Source organism: Ochlerotatus camptorhynchus, unplaced genomic scaffold (assembly GCF_037179485.1).
Source record: "Ochlerotatus camptorhynchus isolate MF236.1 unplaced genomic scaffold, CSIRO-AGI_Acam_v1.1 ptg000062l, whole genome shotgun sequence".
Lineage (NCBI taxonomy): Eukaryota > Metazoa > Arthropoda > Insecta > Diptera > Culicidae > Ochlerotatus > Ochlerotatus camptorhynchus.
The window spans coordinates 12,459,696-12,486,863 of NW_027040552.1; the positions used below are offsets into that span (position 1 = coordinate 12,459,696).

General features: G+C 42.4%; 1 protein-coding gene across 1 annotated transcript in view; it reads right to left on the bottom strand.

Annotated features, from left to right (window-relative positions):
* Positions 1 to 27,168, bottom strand: part of LOC135696859 (uncharacterized) — a 616,504-nt gene that overhangs the window by 478,990 nt on the left and 110,346 nt on the right. The window contains exon 2 of the mRNA XM_065216396.1: positions 13,528 to 14,517. Coding sequence (XP_065072468.1) covers positions 13,528 to 13,639 — 112 coding nt within the window. The 5' untranslated portion in view covers positions 13,640 to 14,517. The remainder of the gene's footprint in view (positions 1 to 13,527; positions 14,518 to 27,168) is intronic.

The following is a 27,168-nucleotide window of genomic DNA, read 5'->3' on the forward strand; positions in this document are numbered from 1 at the left end:
TGATTACCCACCAAAAGGGACAGACAACATTTAAAAAAACTTAATGTAAAGTGGGAGTTACATCGGGACTGTGGTGAGGAATGGATGCGCGAACAAAGTAGAGCTCCACCGTAAGAGACAGTGCCCCAGTCCGGCAGAGATACCCCGACGGCAGGAAAATAGGAAGGTGAAAGAACACGGACAGCGCAGCCCACGACGAGAGGGCTAGATTTGGTTGTATAGGTGAGCGTCCTTCAAGAATGCAATCAGCGCAGTCAACGTCGAGGGGTCGTTGCCAAGTAGCTCCCTGATGCTCTCTGGGAGTCGGTGTTGTTCGCGTAGCCTTTGAAACTCTGGGCAGACACACAGCACGTGTTCCACCGAGGCAGGGATGCTGCAGGTTGGACAAACCTTATGGAAGGGTGTCCCACCAAAATTGTGGGAAATCCTCGCATGGCCGGTCCGGAGTCTTGAAATAATCCGCTGGTCTTTGTACTTGTGGCTGTCTTGCCAAGGTCGTACGGTTTCTTTGATCTTTCTCAGGAGGGTGGTGCGTGACTGAAACCATTCCTCCTGCCAGGCTTCCATGATGATATTCGCAGTCCAACGCCTGACGTCTAGGAGTGGTACGTTCCTGGTGAAGCGGGGTCCGGATGGACCAGATCCCGCCAGCCTGTCCGCTGCCTCGTTTCCAGGAACACCGCAGTGCCCGGGAATCCACGTAAAAACGGTTGAGGGTGGGGCAAAACGTGTAATGGCTTGTATCCAGGGGTGGCTCGGGGCTTCGGCTTCCAGCGCCTGGATGACGCTGTGTGAGTCCGTTAGCACAAGGATCGGTTGATCTGCAGGAGTGATGGCTGCGTCAAGAACAGCAGCGGCGCCGCTCTCATAATTTTTTGTCGAAGCACTTCTTGCTTGAGCCGGCACCGGTGGTGTAGTGGTGAGCGTGACTGCTTTCTCACCCCAATGGGTCTGGGTTCAATCCCAGCCGAGGTCGGTGGGACTTTTCTTAGGCATAAAAATCTCTGGTTACGTCTTCCTTCGGAAGGGAAGTAAAGCCGTTGGTCCTGGGTGTTGTTGAATGGGTGCGATATCCTACGCCGGCAAGGAAGGCGCACATTCGATTACCGCCAATATATGGCAATCGATGTCCGTCGGTGATTGCGGTACAGAGACCGACGTTAAATAAAGGAATGAAGACTTCTTGCTTAAAAGCCATCTCGATAAACGCTTGACAGATTGTGACAAGATTTTGCACACGTAAATTGTATACTCTAAACTAGTTTTCCTCAAAATTTCATCAATTTACCCATGCAATAAAAAGTTATACACAAAAGAAAGTGTTGCATTTTTTCGAGTACAATCTTTATGTAACTAGTCCCAAGCGTCATTAGTTGGTTCTCTGTGTAATTACACAATCGCAATCGCTTATGAAACAAAGGTTATAATGTCCAACTGCAATCATACGATCTAACCTCAAATACCACCTTCAACTTATGTCGAATGCAGATCAAGTGAAGCATTAGCAAATCATATAATTTGAATAACATTTTGCAGCCGTCCCACTCATTCGTCATGCCAAGGAGCGCCTTTAGCAGTCAATGCATCCCACTCACAAGCTCTCGTGCATGCACACATTTTCCTGAATTAAGGATCCGTTTTTTATATCAAAGTGGCTAACCGAGTGTGATTCCCAATTTCCATTGATGCTGTGACCGAGCTCCGTTGCCAAAGGTGAACATCGGTTGGTGGTTAGCTTGTCTTCTGTATGTTCGTCTTTTCCAACTTCCCTTGAGAAACTGCTGCATCCTTCCTCACTGTGTTTGTGGGAAGTGAAAAACTTTCCTTGACTCAGCATCCGCGGGTGATGGTGGTTGGAGGCAGATATGCGAGGGTGACTTTGCAGCACAAGTAGCAGCAGCCCTCTGCCTTCGGTTTTCGGATGCGGATTGCGGTGTTGGCGCCATAAGTTGCTCAAAGTTATCGGTTACGGAATCATGTTTTCTGAATCATTGATACGGGGATAATGTGATTGAGTAAATTTGCATATCAACAGTAACTTTGGCAAAGTTATGAACTTGGTTGCTTTTTCGAGCAAATACTCGAAGCTTGAGAGGGATGAACTTCAAACGCGTGCTGCGAGATCCCATGCTGGGAAAATGTTAAGGGGCCATTCTTTACACACTTTTTAACTTGTTATTTACCCTTCTGGGGAAAGAATCATATGATATTTCAATTTCCCCATTATTAAACACCTTCCTTAAAGATGGCTATCGTAGAAACTTTCCTCCTTTTCCTTGTTATTAACATAAAATGAATCCGGAACGCCGTGCTCGGAGGAAAACGTGTTGAACGATATTATCACTCCCCTTAAAGGGCGAAAAATATCCAAACTAGCAAAAAAATAGATTGCCAACACAAAAAAGGTGCTTTTACACGAAAAGTTTTTTCCCCCTTTTAGGAACAAAACCGAACCAAAATCTGTTAGCTATCAATTTTATGCAAGTTGTGAAAAATGTTCCCCTTTATTGCTCAAATCGGTGCAGAGAAGGAAAAAAATACGATCCACCGTGAGAAAGTTTTGGCTCAAATGAGAAAGTCGGGAAAACCGAGCTCGATGATGAGGTTTTTGTGGGTGAAAAGAACGACAGTTTTCGCTTCCTCACCCCCCCCCCGTGGTCGTGTATGTGGTGATTGATAAAAGTACCTACGGCAAGCACGCTCTGGAGCACGGATGGGGAATAATGGATAGAACGGGCCACGTTAGAACAAAGAGGAAAGTTTTCCTGATGAGGATGATGATCAACGTAGTGAAGCGAGGATAATGCATAAAATAAGACTGATGTTCGGAAAGAGGAATAAGTTTGAATAAGAGGAAAAAATACTAGTTTGTTTGCTTGTTAAGACAAGCAAGACATGAAAGAGGTGTAGATTTGACGGAAACTACAAAAGGTGAAGCCTGTAAGTAATTCCTGCTTTAGAAATAAGAATTAAACTAAACAATATCGCAGATTCGATGCATGGAGGTATTGGTTGGGCCCGTCGGGATTTGATTTTATTATAATATTGTAGGATGAAGTATAGCATTGCTTAGATAATTTGGGCCCATACATAAATTCAGCAATCGACTAAATTTTTAATAGAGGCCAAAAATATCCATAAGTACCGTCCCGTCCCAAGACACTTTAATTTTATCAACTGTAGGAATAACTTTTACTAACAATTTAGGTTTAATTTAATTCACATCAACCATTCAATCACGTTAGTTTTATGCTCCATGTGACAGTTCTGGACACGATGTTATGCTCCTTGACGTTTCTCCCACTGACGTCTATGGGTTTTCGCGTTGACAGCTACGGGCGGTACCGAACTCACCCAACTGTTGTCCGAATCAGCCCTGCAGTTTCGTAACATCCCCCTGCCCGTGAAGTTCCGGACCGTCTCCAGGTTTCTGAAGATCCAGAAGTGCTAACTTTACTGCAGGTTTATTGAGTAACCCGTTCTTCGTCTGCACAACTGCTCGTCGAACTTGTCCGTCCACTGCCTTGGTCACGTCCATGATCCGTCCTCTTAACCAACCGTTCCGTTTGCCTTCGTCGACGACTAGCACGAGATCCCCTGGTTCTAGAGGCTTGACTGGTTCGAACCACTTGGTACGTCTCGTAATAGTGGGCAAGTACTCGCGTATCCATCGACACCAGAACTGGTCCACCAAGTGCTGCGCAAGGCGCCAACTGTCCCTCAAGCTGCTCCCAACTGAGTTCGCCGAAGTTGCTGGTTGAATGACTCCCTTGGTACCGAACAGCAAGAAATGATTCGGCGTTAGAGACTCTTGCTTCGTAGACTCCAGTGGTATATAGGTGAGCGGCCTGGAATTTACAATCGCCTCCGCTTCTGTGGCTACCGTCTGTAGTACTTCGTCGCTAGGGTGATGAGGATGATCTGCAATAGCTGACATCGCTACCTTCATTGAGCGCACCATGCGCTCCCACGATCCGCCCATATGAGGTGCCGATGGTGGGTTGAACTCTCAGCTGGTCGCCGAATTGGTGAACGTTACCGCGCAGTCTTCATGGATATCCTGGATCTCCTTGGTCAACAGGTTGCTGGCCCCCAGAAAGTTTGTTCCGTTGTCACTGTGGAAGGACTCCGGGGAACCTCGACGAGCCACGAATCGTCTAACCGCCATGATGCAGGACTGAGTTGACAGACTATGCACCAACTCTACATGTATGGCGCGAACCGTGAGGCACGTGAATAGCGCCACCCACCTCTTCACCAAACTGCGTCCTTGCTTAACCTGTATCGGTCCGAAATAGTCCACTCCAGTGTGCGTGAAGGGACGAACTAGTCCCGTGACTCGCACCTCGGGTAGGGGCGCCATCATGGGTGGTTGTGGAACAGCCTTCCTAACACGACAGGTCACACATTGTTTCGTTACCTGGCGTATCACATTTCGCAATCCTGGTATGTAGAACCGTTGACGCATCTCGTTGTGAACAGTCTCTCCGTTGCCGTGCAGGAATCGCCGATGATAGTCCTCCACCAGAAGATGGACCGCAGCGTGCTTCTTCGGTAACAGGATCGGGTACTTCATATCTGTCGAGACGGCTCGCGCCGCGGTGAGCCTACTATTCATCCGAATGACGCCGCTCTCATCTACGAACGGTGACAGCCGGTATAGCTGACTGGACTTCGGAATTGACACTGGATTGCTGGGATTCGTCTGGTTACGTCGCAAAATTGCGTACTCGTCAGGATACATTTCCGATTGAACCTGCCGCCAAAGCAAGTTTTCTGCATCACGCAGCTCCTTCTGCGTCAAGAGATCTGGTTTGGACCCCTTTTCTCCTCTCAATCTGCGCACTGCACGTAGAACGTAGGCTGTTGTCCTCAGGAGTCGATTCCAGTTCGAGAATCTGGATACGTCGATCAACGGTTGAGGCGTGGTTCCATGGAACAAGAATTCAGTTCGCAACTCGATGTCCGTTTCCTTCTCCTTCTGAGATGGTTCCTTTGGCCACTGCTCCTTTGGCTTATACAGAAACTCCGGTGCACTATACCAAGGGTTCTTCGGATCGAAGCTGGGTCCGTCTTTCCATTTCGTGGCCGCGTCAGCAATGTTCAGTTTGGAAGGCACGTGGTGCCACTCATCCGCGCTAGTAGATGTAAGAATCTCTCCCACTCGAAAGGCCACAAATTGGTGATACCGTCGACTATCGGATCGTAACCAACACAGGACAGTTGATGAATCCGACCAAAGGAAGCGCTTGTTAACCTGGATATCCAGCGAAGTCAACACTGAGTCGAGCAGTCTTGTTCCAATCATCGCCGCTTGTAGCTCCAGACGTGGCACGGAAAGGGGTTTCAGCGGAGCAACTTTTGTTTTAGCCGCCACCAGCGCGCATCGAGGAGAACCGTTGTCCACGAAGCGAAGATACAAAACTGCTGCGCAAGCCACTTCGCTCGCATCTACAAATAGATGTGCCTCAACGTTCTCGAGAGCGGAGCTGTTCACTCCTTTGAAGAAGCATCGCGGTACTGCCACCTCTTCCAAGCGCTGCATGTACTCACACCAACACCGCCACTTATCCTGCAATTCCTCCGGAATAGGTACCGGATCTCCAGATCTGCTGCATTAAGATTTTTCCGTGCACGACGAAATGCGAAACCAGTCCCAGCGGATCAAATAACGACATGACAGTGCGCAGAACCTGCCGTTTCGTTGGGACCGTTGAGCCGCTGATCAACGTTTTGATCTCTTCCTTGAGACTGCTCATATCGAAGGTGAAGACGTCCTCTTTTGGCCTCCACACCAGACCCAGTATACGCTCCGAGTCTGTCGATTTCTCCAAGTTCATGGATACTTCCTGTGGTGTTCTGCATTCCCCGATGCTTGCCAGTACTTCGGCCGAATTGGAGCAGAAGTTTCGGATTTCAAACCCTGCTTGAGAGTGGATGTATTTCACCTCGTTGATCAACGCCACAGCTTCCTCTTCCGTGTCTACACTATCCAAGAAATCGTCAACGTAGTGGTTATGAATTATTGCATTCACCGCCCTGGGAAATGTCTCGGCAAATTCCTTCGCGTTCACGTTCTTCACGAACTGTGCCAGACTAGGCGAGCAGGTCGCACCGAACGTGGCGACATCCATTATGTAGATCTGTGGATTCGACCCTGGTTCAAGGCAGAAAAGGAAACGCTGTGATTGTTTGTCTTCGTCCCGGATGCGAAGCTGGTGAAACATCTCCTTTATGTCACCGACGATAGCAATGTCCCTCTGCCTGAAACGCAACAGTACTGCTACCAGCGCCACCAAAAGATCCGGACCCTTCATCAACATATCGTTGAAAGACACTCCTCCAGCTCGAGCCTTGGCATCCCAGATCAGCCGTAACTTGGCTGGTTTCTTCGGGTTCTGCACAATACCCAGAGGTAGATACCAGACCTTGCTGGGATCCGTAGACTGCAGCTCGTCTGCCGTGATACGATGTGCATACCCTTTCGCTTCATACTCTGCAATCTGCTCCCTCACCTTCGCTTCGAGGATTGGGTCCTTTCGCAATCGCTTGTCCAGTGCGTTCAGCCGACGTAGCGCCATTGGGTAGCTATCAGGGAAGCAGATGTGATCGTACTTCCATAAAAGTCCCGTCTCGAAAGCGCCATTCACCCTTCGGGTCGTAGCTTCCATTATCTTCCGCGCTCGCTTATCTTCTTCAGCTTCCGGTTTTATGGTGACGCTGGACTCTTCTACTGTGAAGAACTGTTTCATCAACAGATGTAGTTCTCGATTATCGGGATCGCCATCAAGGTGCAGATTCAATTGTTCCAGCACGGAATCCTTGCCGGAGTTCTTTCCGAAAATGCACCATCCGAGGCGCGTCTTCGTCGCCACAGGTTCGTTGTCTTTACCTTCTCGTACTCGCAACGAAGTTAGAAGTCGAACGTGTTCTAGTCCAATAATGATCCCCGGTGTAGCTTCCGTATAACTGCGAACTGGCAGACCCTTCAGGTGCGGGTAGGTCTGCTGCAACTCTTCATACTGCATTGTTTGACTTGGAAGTTGAAGCTCTTGCACTGTCCGAACGTTGCTGAGTTTGAACTTCTCTCTAACGCCAGAAATAACCACGGTCACACGTTGAGATCCTTTCTCCTCCCTCGAAATATTTCCGGTCCAACTCAAACAAAAGTTGTCGGTTGGCCCCGTGATACCCAGCGCCGATGCAATACTGGATTCAAGGAGGGTAGACGACGAACCATCATCCAGAAAAGCATAGGTGTTGATTTGCTGACCGTTACCATGGATAGTCACGGGTAAATATCGAAACAAAGAGTATGCAACCGAAGAGTGGAGATTTTGGTGCACAACGTTATTCGTAGACCGCGACGAGCTTCCTGCTTCCACTCTGTTTTGCGAGGGATTCCTAGTTGAATGCAGTAGCTTGTGATGATGAACTCTGCATCCATCGACGCCGCACTCCTTGTTGGAACGGCAGGGCCACTTCCGATGTGGTATGAGACAGCTTCTGCACAAATTCTTTTGTTTGATCGCCTTCCATCTCCCATCCAGATCGAGTCCCTTGAACTGTACGCAGTTCACGATTTCATGATTCGCACAGGCACAGTACGTGCAGGTCTTCTTCATCGGCTCCACTGACGGCTTCTTGTCGTAGTCCACTACTTGTCCAGTTTTCGTTTCCTCGGAGTGTACGTACAGCTTCGGTTTTTCCTTCCCCGGTTTGATGGATCTCGCGTTCATGGTGAGACCGTCTATTGGAAGCGTAACGTCCGAAGCCATCACCACTAGTTCGGACATGAAAGCGCTGAAGGTCGCCAGGTTGACATAAGCGCATCTGCTCTTGTAATAGGACCACTGCATTTTGAGCTGAGATGGCAGTTTCTCTATTAGCTCATGAAGCAGTGTCGGATTCCACAGATGGTCATGAAGATTGGCGATAGACATATGGTCCACAACGTTTTGCACCGCGAGACCGAAGGTTATCTGTGACTGCAAGTTATCGGTCTTCGGAGAGGGAACTCTATGATACAACCTCCGTAATATATCAATTACAGAGGGCACCGACTGTGGCATCAGCAATCGGCTTTTAACTGCTTCCAATGCATTCCCCTTCAAACAGCGCTGCAATCGCGCCAAGTTTTCGGAGTCAGTGTACCCGCATGTTTCCGTAGAGTTACAAAACGAGCTATAGAACAGCGGCCAATCTTGAGGATCTCCTGAAAAGTTCGGCAACTCTCGTGGCATCACCTGTCTCGCTGCCAGTTGTCCACTAGATGGCCCACTTCTAGCTGGATCGACAGGATGCTGATGTTGTGGATGTTGCGGTTGAGATGTTGGTTGTTGGCTAAACCAGGGAATGCGGGAATCTCTTGAGCCTGCCGCTGATTGCGTCACCGGAATCTCGAACTGAAGTGGATCAACGATGTATGCAGGTGGCACCGTCCCATTAGAAGTTACTGGGGCCCCCCCATTGTTGACAAACGTTCTTTCACGCTGCGATGGAACTGGGATGTGACTTACATTTCCCGATTGTATCCCACCGACATCCGTACTGGCCAGATTGTTATTGATCCACGTTGATTGACAACCGGAACTTAACACTGGTCGGGAGTGTACCAGTGGTACTGATGAGACGGGATTCATTATAGCTTTGAAGCTGCGTGTAAGCTGCTATCAGGACGTGTTTCCTTCCCAATCCGAACAGTTGCTTTGTAGTATTTCATAAAACTTAAAATGTTACTTGGGTGAGAAATGAGGATTTTCAACCTTGATTTTACACGAACAAAGTGTCAAACATATTGCACTTCACTTACCGAACCCTGAATATGACTTTCCCGTAACCACCACACCATAAAATGAATCAGTTAACTCTACCACTTCCAACAAGATTCGCTAAAAATACAACATACCGAAAATTAGCATGTACCACTTCGGTGCCAAGATTGAAAATAGTGGGCATGAGCGATCAGTTTTCCTCCTATGTCTTTATTGACTACTTAAAAAGTCAAAATGAAGACATCGCTATTAATGATGTAAAAGTAGTGAACATGTTTGAAAATCCACGCTTCACTTATAACAAGTTTAGTGTTGTAATTGAAGTCGATGTCGATACTTATAAATGTTTGTTATGTGCGAAAAAAGTAAATGTAGGGTTTGATCGGTGCTCGATAGTTCCCGCGATTAATGTGTTGAGATGCTTCAAATGTGAAGAATTTGGGCACAAGAGCATGGATTGCAAAAATTGTGATAGATGCTCTAGGTGCAGCCAACAACACAAAACGCCGGAGTGTACGTCAACTGTATTGAAATGTATTAATTGTTTGAAAATGAATAAAGAACGAAAAATGAACTTGGACGTCAACCATGCCGCATTTAGCTCGGAATGTTTGCTCTATAAAAGACTTTTTGATCAGAAGAAAAGCAGCTTGCGTTTCAATAAATAGCAGCCAAGTTCCAGGAATGTGAATCAATACGATTTTTTATACTTGAATATTGCGGGGTTGTCAACAAACTACGTAGCATTACGTCAGATTGTTGAGGATAAACGTCCTATTTTAGTTTTATTATCTGAAATTCATATTGTAGAAACTGAAGCTTTTGATCAGTGTAGTATTCCGGGATATATTGTTGCTGCTTGTTTATCACATTCTAGGCACACTGGCGGTGTTGCTATTTATGTCAAAGAATCAGTTCAATTCAACCTTCGTACCAACGAAGTTATTGATGGCAACTGGTTCTTGGGCATTTCAGTTGTACGTGGCATGAAGATGGATAATTATGGTGTTTTGTATCATTCTCCCAGTTCTAGTGACCAGCGTTTTGTTGAAGTTTTAGAGAACTGGCTCGAGACATTCCTTGATTCTAGTAAATTAAATATATTGGCTGGTGATTTTAATATTAATTGGCGTGATAACCATAATTCGAATCATTTGAAGCGTTTAGCTGAGTTTTTTTTAATTTAAAGCAAACGGTAAATGAATATACGCGTATTTCCAGGCACAGTAGAACTTTAATTGACCACGTTTATTCCAATTTTGATTCCGTTTGTTCAGTTACGGATACTGATTTGAAAATAACCGATCATGAGACTTTAGTGATTAATGTCTTAGACCATGTTAACGATAACGATAATTTTGTAAAATTGAAGTGCTGAAGGAAATATTCGATACAGGCTGTTTCTAATCTTGTTGAGAGAAGCCTGGATTTTCCATTCGCGGCCGGTAACTTAGATGAATCTACAGCTGTTCTTAATAACGCTTTGAAAACGTGTACCAATCAACTAGTTGAGCAAAAGTTTGTTTCTTTGAAAAACTCGAACAGCTGGTACAATTTGGATCTTTTGCGCCTTAAACGGAAAAGGAACAAATTGTACAAAAAGTTTTGTAGATCTAATAATGACAATCATTGGACTAGGTACACAATCGCGCGTAATAAGTATTCACAATCGATAAAGAAAACTCGTTGTGAATATGTTCAAATGAAGATTGATCAGCATCAAAACAACAGAAAAGAGTTCTGGAAAATTTTGAAATCTTTATTAAAACCTAGTAATTGCAAACCGCGGTCCATAACTTTTAATGGCACATTAGAACAGTCAGAACAAGTAATTGCAGCTAAGTTTAATGATTATTTCGTAGATAGCGTTTAATTGATTAATCAATCTATTGAATTGGTCGATGAACCTGACGAAATAAAACAGCCAGTTAATAGTAGTTGCATATTTGAAGTTTTTCACCCAATTACATTAGATGAACTTAGAGTTATTTGTTTTTCATTAGGAAAATTGGCTGGAGTAGATAATGTTAATGCTAGAGTTATTCAAGATTGCTTTCATGTCATTGGCCAAATCTTTCTGGACCTTATTAATGAATCATAGCAGAATGGACATGTGCCACAAATTTGGAAGGAATCCTTAGTGATTCCTATTCAAAAAGTTGCTGGAACGATTAAAGCAGAAGAGTTTCGTCCCATCAACATGTTGCACACATTAGAGAAAATCTTAGAACTTGTTGTTAAAGGCCAGCTGTTGGAGTATTTGAATAGCAACTCTTTGTTGATACCAGAACAATCGGGATATCGGAAAGGTCATTCTTGTGAAACTGCATTGAATTTGGTGTTAGCAAAGTGAAAAGACAACTTGGAGCGTAAAGATACGATTGTTGCTGTTTTTTTGGATCTTAAACGCGCTTTTGAAACAATTTCTAGGCCCTTACTGTTAAGTACAATCAAGCGCTTTGGAATTACGAGTACTGCATATAAATGGTTTGAAAGCTATTTGTCTGACAGAACTCAACGGACTGTTTTTAATGATTCTGTTTCCAGTCCCGTGGGGAACAACCTTGGAGTGCCCCAGGGAAGTGTATTAGGGCCCCTTTTCTTTATTATGTATATTAATGACTTGCGACGTGTTTTACGGTTTTGCGACATTAATCATTTTGCAGATGATACTGTGTTATTCATTGCAGCTAAGGATTTAGAAGTTGCCGTCTCACACTTGAATGAAGATTTGCAGTATCTAAGTAGATGGTTGAAGTGAAAGCAGTTAAAAGTGAATACAAATAAAACTAAATTTATGGTAATTTCGCGGAATCGATTAAATGAGAACGTCTCTGTTGTAATTGATGATGAGACTATCGATCGCGTTCAGGGGATTAAATATCTTGGCGTAATAATTGATGACACACTTAAGTTCAACTCTCACATTGACAATGTCATCAAGAAAATTGCCAAGAAGTATGGAAGTCTATGTCGATTGAAAAACGATTTAACTATTGCCAGTAAAATACAGCTATACAAATCAATCATCTCTCATCATCTAGACTTTTGCCCATCCATTTTATTTCTGTCCAATGCAACACAAATATCGAGATTACAGCGCTTGCAGAATAAAATAATGCGTTTGATTTTGAGATGTAATAGATTCACTTCCTCAACTTTGATGCTAGACGCCTTACAATGGTTGTCGGTGAAGCAAAGAATTGTATATTTGACTATGGTGTTCATTTTTAAAGTAGTTAACGGTTTGCTGCCTCGATATTTGTGTGATCGAATTGAAAGAGGAAGTGACTTTCATAGATATAATACTAGAAACGCGGTTGAAATAAGAACACCACATTTCTTGACTTGTGCTTCACAGAATTCATTATTTTTTAAAGGAATAAATATTTTCAATTGGATGCCTAGACACATTAAACGTTCAACAACATTAGCAGAATTTAAGAGACATTGCATTTCACACGTTTAAACTGTCTTTTGAACGGTTATCCAGTGATTTTTTTTTATGAATTGACAAATTATGTATCTTGACGAAGTTATTTTTAACGGATTATTTTGTATGGATAGCTGTTAAAACGACTTTTTAATAATTTTTGTAGCACTGCAAAAACTATTTTGTTCGCCACGATGGTGATGATGGATTTTTGATATTTGATTTAATAGTAGTAGTAAAAAAAATAGTAGTCTACAAAGGTTTGAGCCTCGCGCGCGTTTTACGGATATAGAGGACTGAATTTAACATTTGTTAAAAAAATGCAATTTTGAAGCTTATTTGAAAGATACCTTGAGTTAGTAGTAAGTTTTCTGGCAAATGTTAGGGGTTCGTGAGCATTCCTGACATTGCTGAAAATTATGATAGCATCATATTGCGGGGTTGCTAGTGTAATAGGATGCTTTGTTGATAGTTCATTAACTCTTGATTGCTTGTAATACTTATGAATATTTTAGGTGGACAAAAAGGCGAACTAAGAGGTGGACGCCTGAGCTTTTCCACATTTATATCGCTGTGAAGCAACTGTAAACTCTAGAGGAAATTTATATCTGTAACTGAAACCAGTTCGATTTTGTTTGCCAACCTGGTTAAAATGTCATATTTAATTATCTTAAAGATAAATCGTCCAGCTCAAACCTTTGTAGGGGTAAGAGGTGGGACCCAGTATGACTGGCTGCTTTTGAACGTCCATTCTTCTCCGTAGATTCCAACTTCAGCGGGCCGTTCAAATAAAAGTAAAACTAGGTTATCAGCTACCCTTAAACTGCATCAATCCCCTTTTATAATCATTCAACAGTTCAGCGCATAATCGTTTACCAAACGGCAGCTAGAAGTATAGTAGTACCAGCATTCTAGCCACCAATCAATGTAATAAACCTAACCGCAGAAACCACACTCTAGCATTGGGTCATAAAGTAACTGTTTGATATTGGAGGATAATTTTAGAATGTCACCCGTTGTCAATGCTCCTAAGCGCGATCCAACCAGTAATCACCACACGAACTCCGTCTGTCACGTCCGGTTCCTGTCACCAAAATCAAAAAACCTGGATGTGGGTTCGACATAAAACTGCACCCTAACGGTTCACCTGTCAGTATAACACGGTATCACAGTGGTTATCGAAATTACTATATGGGAAAAATTGCTTCACCGAAACAAAAACCACAAACCGGTTGAAGCTGGGTTTCGTAAACTGATTGCTTTTTTTTTTTGCGTTTCACACAGCCAACATATTTATAATTGGAACAGCTGATAACTTACCGAAGTTTGCAATGATTTGCAGCAGAATGCCGATGCTGATGAGCCTCCGGAAAACGAAAATTCCACCGATCCGCATGTTGTCCAATAAACCGCTACTCACCGAACACCACATGTTTGTTCACTGTTTATGTTCCGAAACGCACTCTCGTTAACTTTAATTTCCCCAACAAATATTCTCACGTCACTCACGCACTTTCCGTGTTGAATTGTCGGTTCACACCCTGTTCACACTTTTCCCATAATGATTAGCCGAGCCGTCGGTTGTCGTTGTCTTTTTCTTCGTCGTAAAGATTTACTTGTTTCCACATTAATTTTTAATTGCCCACTCGAGCTCAGCTGGCGTCCTCCTCCACCACTATACCGGCATCGTCATACATTGCCTAGTTCTAAAACTATAACTTGCTGGAACTACTGTTTAATTGCACCGAGATTTTTATAGATTCTCCCTGAGTAAACAAATCTTCCGCACGTATTGGTCGCTTCCCAAACGTTATGAACGCTGTCCCCGTCCAAAAGTGAGTCTCTGTTTATGTTTACATGCTCTCCGGGCGCACCCACCGCACTCTCGGAAGCTAATTTTATTATTTTTATTTCCTCGTCGCCACTATTAGGGTCTATCCCGGGCCGACATATGCACGCATACGGCACACTTTCCAGAGGTCTTTGGCTTTTCCCCAGCAGCACTTGTGTTCCGTATCTTGGTGTGCTCTCGTTGCGCGTTTCACTGTGTGGCCTCCAACTTTATGACATTATTCACACTGACGGGTTTCGGTGGATTCATAAATATTTTTTTAATTATGCTTTTTGAAACAGTCTTTTTTTTTTACTCTCTTCGTCTTTCTTCTTGAGGCTGCTCCAGTTGTGCTCAACCGACATGCTTCATGGAGAGATGACAGCTATTATGCATTGCTGACGTGACGTGTGATGCGGTGATGCGCGTCGACTTGGAAGGATGTCTGCTGCTCTCAGGAAGGCTGAATAAACATATTTCTGAAAGTAAATGGAACAGGGAGAGAGAGAGAGAGGAAGCGATAAGAAACGTTAGAAGGGACGATTGTTTTTGTGTTCATGTTTTTGTTCTATTCTGAATTGATTTACTGTTTGCTGTCATCGGATTGCTGATGAAATAATGATTAGAACAACACTTTTTATCTCATCGGTCTATAATCCCGACCTAGGTTTTATATCAACCGCATTTCTATCTGCTGAACGTTCGGTAGTTTATTCGGTAGGAACAAATGAGCTTTCGTTAAATTTTACTTTCCCACAATCTGTCAAACAATCTAAAAAAAAAAAAATCTCGGTTGACAACTTAATTCTAGCAGGAATAACCAAACATCGGTTTACTCAAATATTGTCGAACGCTGTTGCAATTACGGAATTCGGTTCTTTTTGGCGACGGTCGGATTTCACTGAAAATATTACGTTGCTTTGAATTTCTTGAAATAAACCAGTATTGTAAATTAATGATATGCATTATGTATTATGACCTGCATTATATTTATATATAATATATATCTTAACCAGTCCTGGCCGGATTTGCATTGGAGGAGCTATCGGACGTCTTGTATTTTTCTTCTTCTCATCTGGTGCGAGCCAATTGACAACTCAGTTGAGGTCTAGTCTGCCTGACTATTTGCCCTGTGAATATTTTTTTTTTATATCTAGTTTATTTATTTTGAAGGCTCAATCGCATTAGCTTTACGGAGCCGATAATTCATTGTTGATTGTTTGTAACATAATTAACTTATTTCTATGTCTAGTAGGAGTTGAGCCGAATACTCGCGGCTTACCCGAAATTAGAGGGGTACATTGTCGAAGGATAGGATTAGGGGAAGAGCTTGGGGGCGGGGTTTCGTTGTCTCATCAGAGCGTTGTCGCCAGTATAAACGGTAGTGCGGTTCTAGTTTCGTCTGGAATTCGACCGGCTATGGTGACCAGCGGGTGACGATGAGACTCATCGAGACGGTGGTACGAGGTAAACACAAACTAATGAAGAGAGACAAAAAACAAACGAATTAAATTCTTATACTAGACATCTGCATAACACGTCTCTGATAGAGATATATGGTTGTCTTCCTTGTCATTATCCGTACAATGCCAAACTGCGTGATCTATGTCATCGTAACTGTTTCCGCACCGACAGATGTTGCTGTCTACGAAGTGTATTCTATGGAGATGCACGTTTAGCGGGTAGTGGTTGGACATACAGGGGTTACTCAAAATAACTAGGATAGGCAAATTTTTGGTCAACTTTGGAGTGTTGTAACTTCGTCAAATATGATCTGATTTTAAATCTTCCAAGAGCATTTGACTCGAAAACTAATATTGTTCTACGGTGTAGCCACGAAAATAATCTTGGTCAACGGATACCGGAGATATTCCGGGTTTCCGAATGGCTTGTTTAACTTGCTAAATTTTTGGTGAAATTTTATATATGATGCTGGTTAAATATATATATTTTTAGTAAATACAACGAAAGAAGAACCATTTCTAAAGCGAATCATATGCCAAGAACTTAAATCGGCCTACAATCAACTGAGATATGGCCATTTCCCTGGAATCGGTTCTGGTGAAGGGTTCTGAATGCGGGCAAATCATTTATTCACTCAAAACATGCCGTGCGACAGCTCTTTCTTCATGGTTTCTCGTCAATAGACTTTCGATAAACTTTAAATGCATCATTGACCACATTGGCCACTCTCGGAACATCCAGTATGCCCCCGGGGGAACCTGCAGCAGGGGACAATTGCGTTTTTACTCAAAAACATGCCGTGTGACAGCTCTTTCTTCATGGATTTTCATGAATATGCTTTCTATAGAATTGAAGTGGATCATTGGCCACATTGACCTTTTCAGAGTCACTGGAATGCCCTGGGGGGAACCTCCAGACAACGTAAACAAGTCTGTTTCAATTAATTATAACACAACGTAGAAAATCGGGTCCTACCGTGCGCGATCATATGGTAATGTTTCGTCCAGTTTCGTCCAGGATAATGTTACCCTACGTTGTCTTTTAATTTGGTCTTCTTTCGGCTCAGGTTGACACACCGGTTACTATGCCCCGAGAGGCAACTTGCCTGCTCGGGGACTCAAAACGAACTATATATTTCACAATATTCTTTGGTTTAAATATACAAAAATCACAATAAGGTATTTCATCACATCCAATTACAATCAAAACAATAACAACAAAAAATGACCAAAACAAAAACATCCACGTCTATAGTGTGAAAAGTGATGGCTGCACCATACTGCAATTCGCAAATCCGGCAAAATGACGCAGCGGTCCGATAAAATGACGCAGGTTATACAGCGGGATGCGGGTGATCCAACAGGGACGTAGAGGGTCCGACGTAGACGCTGGGGTTCAACATACGACTCTAGGCATCCGACATGGACAATGGCAGCCCCGCAGTAATGCTGCTCTCCAAAAAGGGAAAGGATATCTAACGGAAATTATCTGCAATCCGACGGGAACAATGGCACTTTCCAATTAAATGCAAATGGCGCACTACTCCGGTATTCAGCATGGAGCAATAACGAATCCTCCATCGGCGGTATCAGCGAGCCGTCTCCGAGCACCAATGTCAATCCTGGTCACGGCACCAATGGTTCGTCCAGGATAATGTTACCCTACGTTGTCTTTTAATTTGGTCTTCTTTCGGCACCCCTGTCTACTCATCACGCGAATGAAGTCACGACTTAAGTCAAAGCCTTTAAAACAGGCTCTCGAAGAAACATTAGGAATAATTGAAGGTAACCACCGTCCAAGATTTTCATTGTCCCAATCGGTTTGCCAACTCGAAAGAGTACTCTGACCAGCAAACAATCAAATTCATTCTGCTGACGCAGCGAGAACTGCGCCAATATGGAATTCATTATGCATCTCTACACGATTTCCACGATGTTGGGTAAGAGGGTTGGGTTTGCAGCAGGGTTTGTTTTGGTAAACGATAAGCTGAATTGATGTCCTAACGATCATATAACGATAAGGAGCTTGGGATAGAACCCACGGTCTTCTGCTCAGGACGCCAAAACGTTTGACACTAGGCGAACGAGCTCCGTTTTAATCATCAAGTTGCTGTTATTTCCATATATATTAACAAATAAAATAATTGGCAAATATCTAACGTACGTCATATATCATCAAAACTAATTTTTGTCCGTACTGTTCAGCCTGAATTATATCAGCCATGTTTTTTTTTTTTTCATTAGATTCAGGCTTGGCTTGGGTTTTTTACAGATTAATTCAGGCTTGGATGCTAACTCATGATCTTCTGCTCAGTAAGCAAAAACGGTTATTCTAAAGCCACCGTGCCATTTACACCACACCAAGCTTATACCGACGATATATCAAGCCCGGGTAAAAATCAATTCAAATAAAATGACGCCCCCGAAAACAGTTAACAATGTTTTTCAAACCGGATAAAGCAATTTAATATCCTTTTTACTTTTTCCGAACCGTTCCGCCCGGGTTCTATCTGATACAATCTTCTACAGATTTTAACATGCTTTCCCAACAAGACTCAAACATGTGTATGAACCTGGGTCGAGAAAAAGTCATAATCTACCGAAAATATAGCTTTGGAGTCAAAATTCCTGAAGTGGACCACTGATTTTTCACAAATCATTGGATTCCGTTCAAAATACGTCTATATATTGCTCTTACCACGACAAACAATAACCCAAAATATTTCGGCAAAATGCGCATTTAAACAAAAGTTATAAACAATTAAGTTTTTTGGACCCTTTTTCGAAAAAAAAATCTTATCTCTAGATCGGGCCAATGAATTTATCTCCAGTTTTGATATAATCACAAGAAGACATGTTTCTTCCAAAATCACTAAAATTTATTCATCAAAAATGTAATTTGTTTATAATAATTACAATTTTTTATAAACAAATGCAATTTTTTTGGTGTTCCCCGCACGATACAAGATTGATTTTTTTTTTAGAATTGTTCCTTGACTTTTTTCCCATACAGAACCGTTTCAACATTTTTGTCACCAGTATTGGGAGCCGAGTTATAGCAATTTTTGTAACGCGCTGCACCAAGCGCACGGCGCCGCGTCGCGCCGCAATCTTGTATCGCGCGGGGAACACCAAAAAAATTGCATTTGTTTATAAAAAATTGTAATTATTATAAACAAATTACATTTTTGATGAATAAATTTTAGTGATTTTGGAAGAAACATGTCTTCTTGTGATTATATCAAAACTGGAGAAAAATTCATTGGCCCGATCTAGAGATAAGATTTTTTTTCGAAAAAGGGTCCAAAAAACTTAATTGTTTATAACTTTTGTTTAAATGCGAATTTTGCCGAAATATTTTGGGTTATTGTTTGTCGTGGTAAGAGCAATATATAGACGTATTTTGAATGGAATCCAATGATTTGTGAAAAATCAGTGGTCCACTTCAGGAATTTTGACTCTTTCCAATTGTTTCCAACAGTTTGCCACGCGTTCGAAAGCAATATCGTAACTCATTTGTACAATAATACATTATTAATGAAACTTCAAACTAAACCTTAATACAAATTAAGCGTAGGACACGGATCACACGCGACTGGAAAAAATACAAAAAATAAAACTAGCACACACCTACAACGCATCGAAATCTAATCAACCGAGTGTCAAACCTGCATATTAGACTGATGCAAATTTTGACATTTTCGCTCCACAGTGCTCAAACGGTTCCAAATCGGGTCCTGATTAGTCTCCCAAAATTTGAACTCATTTGAAAATAAACTGACTTGGCACAAACCATTTGAAGTTTATATGGAAATTACTATGGGAAATCCAAACTTTTTGTTCATTGTCTTCTTACCTTTTTCCATATGGCACTGTTCAAAAATTCAAAAGCTATACTTATGGAGAATTTTCTCAGCTTCAACTTAGCAGAATGTAGTTGTTGAGCCAAACGTCAAATAAAATAGTTATTAATTGTTTAAGAGATTGATAATCCTATGGCATGATCAAGCAGCTGTTTTGTGAGCAACACTGTATCTTGCAGTGTGACATAGTAGCCATGATTTTTGTGCTCTATTCCAAGCGCCAGAAACACCAATGTTGCCTGCTGAACAGTTGATTGAGCATAATCGTAAGACATTAGTGGCTTGAATTATTGATAACTTTTGATGCTAACATTATATTGAAAAGTAGTTCAGGACAAAGTTGTAGATGAGAAAATTTTCTACGAGCTCAGTTATCATTTTTTAGAGCAGAGCAATATGGTAAATTGTTGTATGGATATGAACAAAACATTTGGTTTTCCCATAGTAATTTCCATATAAACTTCAAATGGTTTGTGCGAAGTCAGTTTCTTTTCAAATGAGTTCAAATTTTGGGAGACTAATCAGGACCCGATTTGGAACCGTTTGAGCACTGTGGAGCGAAAATGTCAAAATTTGCATCAGTCTACTGCATATTCGATGGCGGCGCTCACGACATCACACACATCAGACCTTCAGCGAACCCCACACGACAAGAAATATTGTCAATACTTACAAATATTGACAATAATATTGATGACGTGAATGCATAAATATTGTCAATATCGATGTATTGACGTGAATATAAAATGTATTGATAATACGATTATTCCCAATAAAAATCGTCATGTGGGTGCACTGAACTGGGTCTGAAGAAAACTGTTTGTTTTGATAGTAACACTGCTCAATCGCTGCCGGTTTTTGATTGTTTTAGTCCATTCAAAGACACTTCACTGAAGTTATTCGTGTTCCTCTGTAAACTCTAGTTTTGTGAATTCACGTGGAAAGTGGAAATCAGTTGATTCGTGTTGACTTTATTGAGTTTTACCGTATATTTGGTGTTGTGAAATTGCCAGTCATCCATAGAATTTTCTGTTTGTTGTGCTAGTGGTGTTGCAAAAACCATCTTTCGATCGTTCGTCTAACATTCGACGCGCCACCTACATCTGGATTTAGTAATCTGCTTATTGGGCATTTAACGCGTATAGGGCATTAATTCCGTTCAACGAAATGACCAGTACAAGTGCGTGCGACCGCTGTGCCAAAACAGTGAAACCGGACGAAGACCACATCGAATGTATGGGGTGTGACCAAGTGTATCATGTGAGATGAATTAACTTGAACTTGCCGTTCGTCAGGTTTCTTCGCGAGAAAATTAATTTGTTCTGGATGTGTGACGAATGTGCAAGTTGATGAAGTACGCCCGATTCAGAAACACTGTTTCATCCCTCGACAACGTAATTTCGACGGTGATAGGCAGTCAGCTGACCGGCTTATCCGAGCTGAAACCGAAATGGCCAAAAACAACAATCAGGTCGCTCAACTCACTCACATAGTTAATGCTGCTACCCCAGGTACATCTGCTAAAGGGTGATACGGTCAAAATTTGGTCAATATCAACTTGACGTATTTCTTTCAATTTTGCATTTAAAAAACCTGAACACCCCTCATTTTGAAGGTGTGTGTGTGTAGAATGTTGCTCCTATTTTGATTTTGGAATTCACTCTTCAGTTGTCAAAATGCCGTCCAAGCAAGAAGAGCAGCGTATCAAAATTTTGCTCGCGCATCGCGAAAATCCGAGCTACTCGCACGCAAAGTTGGCAAAATCGCTAAAAGTTGCCAAATCAACCGTTACAAATGTAATTAAAGTGTTTGGGGAACGTTTGTCGACAGCCAGGAAGTCTGGATCGGGGGGAAATCGAAAACCGGAAGCCGCTGAGACGACAAAGAGAGTTGCCGGTAGTTTCAAGCGAAACCCTAACCTCTCTCTCCGAGATGCCGCAAATAAGCTGGGTGTATCGTCTACAACCGTGCATCGAGCCAAAAAACGAGCCGGACTATCGACTTACAAGAAGGTAGTGACTCCAAATCGCGATGATAAACAAAATACGACGGCCAAAGCGCGATCCCGGAGGCTGTACACGACGATGCTGACGAAGTTTGACTGCGTGGTAATGGACGACGAAACCTACGTCAAAGCCGACTACAAGCAGCTTCCGGGACAGGAGTTTTATACGGCAAAAGGAAGGGGAAAGGTAGCAGATGTTTTCAAGCACATGAAACTGTCAAAGTTCGCAAAGAAATATCTGGTTTGGCAAGTCATCTGTACCTGTGGCTTGAAAAGCAGCATTTTCATAGCTTCCGGGACTGTCAACCAAGAAATTTACGTGAAAGAGTGTTTGAATAAACGTCTGCTGCCTTTCCTGAAGAAACACGGTTGTTCCGTACTGTTTTGCCGGATTTGGCATCTTGCCATTACGGTAAAAAGGCCATGGAGTGGTACGCCGCCAACAACGTGCAGGTGGTTCCCAAGGACAAGAACCCTCCCAACACGCCAGAGCTCCGCCCAATTGAGAAATACTGGGCTATTGTCAAGCGGAACCTAAAGAAGACCAAAAAAACTGCTAAGGGCGAGCAGCAGTTCAAGGCAAACTGGCTTTCTGCGGCGAAGAAGGTGGACAAGGTGGCTGTACAAAATCTGATGGCAGGGGTCAAGCGTAAGGCCCGGCAATTCGGATTTGGAAAAGCGGAAGCCTAACTGAATTTTATACTAATTGAACTTGAAAAAGAAATTTAATTTGATTTTTTAAATAAACGATTTCACCGATTTACACGCGTTTTCCCTTGACCAAATTTTGACCGTATCACCCTTTAGACCGAATCATGATCGCCCCTCAAAACGCCGTCGAGGTGATACGGAAACACCGACTAAACCGACTACTGCAACAAGAGTCATTGGAACTAGCAATACGCTCGCTGTCAATGCTTCATCAAGCCTGTTTTGGGTTTATCTTCCCCAGTGTTAAGAGAGATGTGGTTGAGAAACTTGTTCGTGATGGACTGCGAACGACTGAACCAGTTAAAGTCGTCTCTTTAGTGAAAAAAGGCACCGACCCATTATCGATGAACTTCATCTCCTACAAGGTCGGCGTTCCAATGGAACTAAAAGAGAACGATTTGAACCCTGAAACTTGGCCACAGGGGATTGTGTACAGAGAATTCGAGGATACTCCGGCGAAAAACAATGTATGGCTACCTCCTGATATCCCAGCACTCCCTGCTGTTCCAGAGACTATTCCGGGTGGCTCTCCAACGGGCACACCGTTTGGGACACCAGCACCTCTCGATATGCCAGCCCCTTTAAGTATTCGGGTGAGAGATCGACAGTTCCACGTGCCGAGTTTCCAATCGCAAGTCCTATTTCGTCGCTGGGGTCGTTGCCATTGGTCTCGGTTCGTATTAATCTGTTGCTGATTTCCGTTGCAATGCTTTTTACGGTTTTACTGTATTTTCAAACTTTTCATAGAAATCAAAATAATCTTTATTGTTATTTTTTCTTCTCTTTGTTACGTAACGCAAAGCTTTGCTCCCTATGTTAACGTCTAAGAAAAAAATAATTATCACGTTAGGTTTCAATAGGAATTAATTTTGCATGTGCCGTATCTAACGACCTAAATATTGGTTTGAAACAACTACGTTAAACGGATTTTCAGTCTTGGAGCGAAACGGAATAATCAGTTTCACTCCTAGACTGATAATGCTGGTAAACCTTACCTAAATTACTAAAACAGCCAACTGACAAATAAAATAAAATAAATCAAATTAATTTTCAAGCATAATGTTATTATGGGTTGAATGCAACTAAAAAAGTTGTTTGTTTCAAAAAAAATTGCAGATTTAAAGCTTCCAAAATAAACATTGAATAGACAAACATTTTGGTCTGAACTTGAACCATATGTTTGGTTGTTTTAAACTTGGCTAATTTCTGTCCATGTGATATTATATTGGCATCGAATTTTAATCGACATACTCAACTTTGAAAAATCACCATAAATGTAATATTCCTCCAAGTCACTTCAAAATATTAGAGGAGTAGGTAAAGGCTCCTAAAGTAAATAAACAGATCCTGACTCTGATACTTAAATCTCATGGGTGAGCTTATTCGCCTGTCAACTGCACAAAATTCAATTGCGCATAAATCACTGTTTTTTTTTTTGTTTATTAATTTATTTGATAAGGCTCAACCGAATTAACTTAACAGAGCCGAGGATTCTTGGTCACTATACAATACATACACTATAGTCAAAAGGTACAACACAATAAACACTTTATCTTCCGCTATCCAAAAAGCCTCCTCCATCAGAACTGGAGCCGCTTCCAGTAGTTTCATTGTATGGCAAATTGTTGTACGCCAACGAGGGTCAGAGCGCGTCCATTGCAGCAATGGACGCAAAATGTGGTCAGCACTCACACACTCATCACAAAACGGTTGCTTTCCAAAGTCGACGACGCATCGACCGAAAGAACTGCTGATGAAGAACAATGAGGAGGACCACACAATGGTTGCTGCCGAGAAAACAGACGATCGCGTAGCACACATCGAGAGTGGCCTGCTTTTGTCGACAGCCGAGTGAACACTGATAAATCACTGTTGATTTTGAAAGTTTAAAAATTAATTAAGTTGAATAAAAGCTTCTTGACATATCTTATACAAAACCTAGTAGTTCAATGTTGTGGTTGAAAAATTCTCCAGTTTTGTGTGCATGAACAGAAGTTGTTTAAAATAAATCAAATATTATTAAGCATGTAGTTGAATCAAATCGTCAAGAAGTAGTTTCTTCAATAGACGATTGTTTGTTGTGCACCCCATAGCACAAATCATCAAGCAGCGTTTAAGTTTTGCTTCGTAGGTTTAATTTCTTCTTTTGTAGTAGGACGATCTAGTTTTTCAATATTTTTTTTAGAACACAGCTTTGTTCATCCAGTTCCAGTATTATGAAAATATGGGTGATTAGTTTCCGTGTTCATTGAAAGGCTCAATATTAATAACAATGTTAATGGGACCAACTTGCGATGATAGGCAGTAAACCCCTTGCAAACGGTTGTGTTTATAATTTAAAAATATCATTCCCTAAACAAGCCGTAAGCTTCAAACGTCCTGTGCTCATGGTACAAGATCCGTTCTCAATGGTCGGAGTGCTCTTCAATTTCCCAGAAGCACGACATTCCCCACATTCCACTTTGACACAGCCGCTCTCAGACAACAACATGTCATCACCTATCGAGATACACCCGAAGGATGACCCTTCCGGGGTACTTTTACACCACCCAGGCATCTGATTGTTTACACGTTCTGCGTGTCGACTGGAAGGGTCAACCATCTTTCTTCGGTAGGTCGGAAGTACTTTCCCTCACAGCGTCTGTTTAAACACACACACACACATACGCTTTCAGCTGGGGATAAAGTGCAAAAACAACACAATCAATCATCATTCGAAATGGACAACCCGCTCCATCGGATACCAATGAATGAATGTGTTGATACTGAAACGGGATCCAATTGGCTAAGTGGTGCGAATGCCTCGGTGGCAATGGGGGGAGGGAATGATTTGTTTGACAAGTCGGTCTCATGAACTTTGGTAACTGGGTTAAATGTTGAGATTCTTGTTAAGGTACGGTACACTAAGATCAAATTTTCTATTTTCTGTTGACTCTGCTCTAAGAGCAGTGAAAACAGGGATCTAGGAAGTATGTAGTAGTTGATGATGTTTCCAGAAGTTAGAAATTAGTTCAGCATATTGCCTAGGCACATATAATTTTCAATTTCAGATTCACCGTTAGCATTTCTATACAAAGCAAAAAATTAAATTAAATTCCTTGAATTGCTTTAAAAATATTCATATCCACACGACATCATCGCATTCCAGGGTAAACCAACGAAAGTTATCCAGCACTACCCAGCTGGGGCTCCCTTTCACGGAAACTAATAGCGTGCCCATACGGCGTACACACACAGTCACCTAGCGCGATATGCTGATAGGTAGGTATATGTACCTACCTACAGTTGCAAAGCGCTTATCACTGGCACATATTTTTTTAAGCCACCGCCAACGCAAATGATACAGCGGCGGCGATGATGACGCTACGGCCCCGTTTCCGGCTGGACGATGCCGGTGGGATTAAATTTCCGAAAAGGATTAAAACGTCGCAGCGCGACCCTGACACTTGAGCGCTTGGCTGATCCCTCGCCACTTTTTTTTTGGCCAGATCTATTCTGATATGTTGGAGGGAATTTTTGAATTGCAATTTTTCATAGGATATATTTTAATTAAAAATTGTTTGCGGTAGTTTTTCATCTCCTGCACAGGTCCAAGGATGTGGGCTTGAATCGGGAGAACGACATTGAACGAGAGGCCTGTCGCTAGGAAGGATTGGACAAATAAATTAATATGGATTTATGGTTTTCGTGGTGGTCAAATTGGAGTTGGAGGGTAATGAATATGGTCATAAATTATTTAAACTATGATTCAAGGTGATATGGTTAGCATCGATGAAGACTTCAGCACAATTCGTTTCGGTTGGTAAAGGTTTTATGTTTTGCTAGCGTATCATGGGTTCCTCATCTGCTGATTTTAAATCCAAAAGTGATCAACGTTGCTCTCGGGGGCCTCCTAAAGGGTTCGGAAAGCAAGGTGTGTCGCTTAAAGAAAAGTTTATACGATTCCAATCAGACCATCTGTTCCTGGAATCAACGACAACACGAAGTGCTGGTATCCATGTCACCAAACAATCCGATGCTGATCATCGCCTATATCGGAAGCATAAAAACATCAGGTGGATATATGTATTTGCTATATCTATTTTTATTCGTGTTGGGTGACACGATTTTGTCAGCCTTGTCACTGAGACCATTACTTTGATCTATTGGGATGTATTCCCCGATTTAATATAGCTTTATCAGTATGTCGTATCATTATTATGCGAATCGACCGACTGGGGGAGAGGTAGCTCATCGATTCTTCCGGTTCGCCTCCTAGCATCGTGCTATAAGGTACCAGGCGATAACCAGGGTAGTTGATCGATAGCTCGATGACGTCATTTCGTTGGCGTCTGCAATGGGAAATTCTCATAGCAGGCGTTGACGATGGGACGTTGTCGAGTTGTTGAATAGCAACTATCGTGGTAACTCACCGATTACCTGTCGATCTGCCAAATTTGGAAAGACGTCTGCATTGAATTGTCTCATATAATAATATTCCGCCCACTATATCATAAGAAATTGCGAGTAGCTGAGTGGAATGGAGATAAGTTAAGCATTTGGTACAGGACCAAGTCTCCCCTGTGTGGTGCCAAAAGATGAGCGCAATAGAATCATCAAGTTGTCATAAGGCACGGAATGAGACTATTGCATGGCTGGTTAGTCAAAGTCTTCCATTCGCTAGTCATTTCAGGTGGATTAGAACAGGTTTAGGGTGGGCGTTGGCCAGATTTGGATTTTTCAGATATAATCCTGGATAGGACCCAGTCATTGAACGTCGCGTGAAAGTGGAACTTAATGAAGGCCTAAGTACTTTTTCGTAGTTTTTAGTTTTCGGATTTGAATGATCGTCGGTTACAGTGGCCTGCTTACTGAGCAGACATATCAAAGAGATTTATGGTAAAATCGCTTGTGTATCGTGTATTTTGCGAAACTCGTTGTTGTCGTTGGTTCCGGGTTTGAATGGATACACAAATTTGAGCAACGGTATTATGTGATATGAGGGGCTCGGTGGCCTTAGAGCAACCGTTTTTGCTTACTGAGCAGAACATCATGAGTCTAATCTCAGGCCCATCCACATTCAAGATTCGCCAATCGTTTTATTTGTTA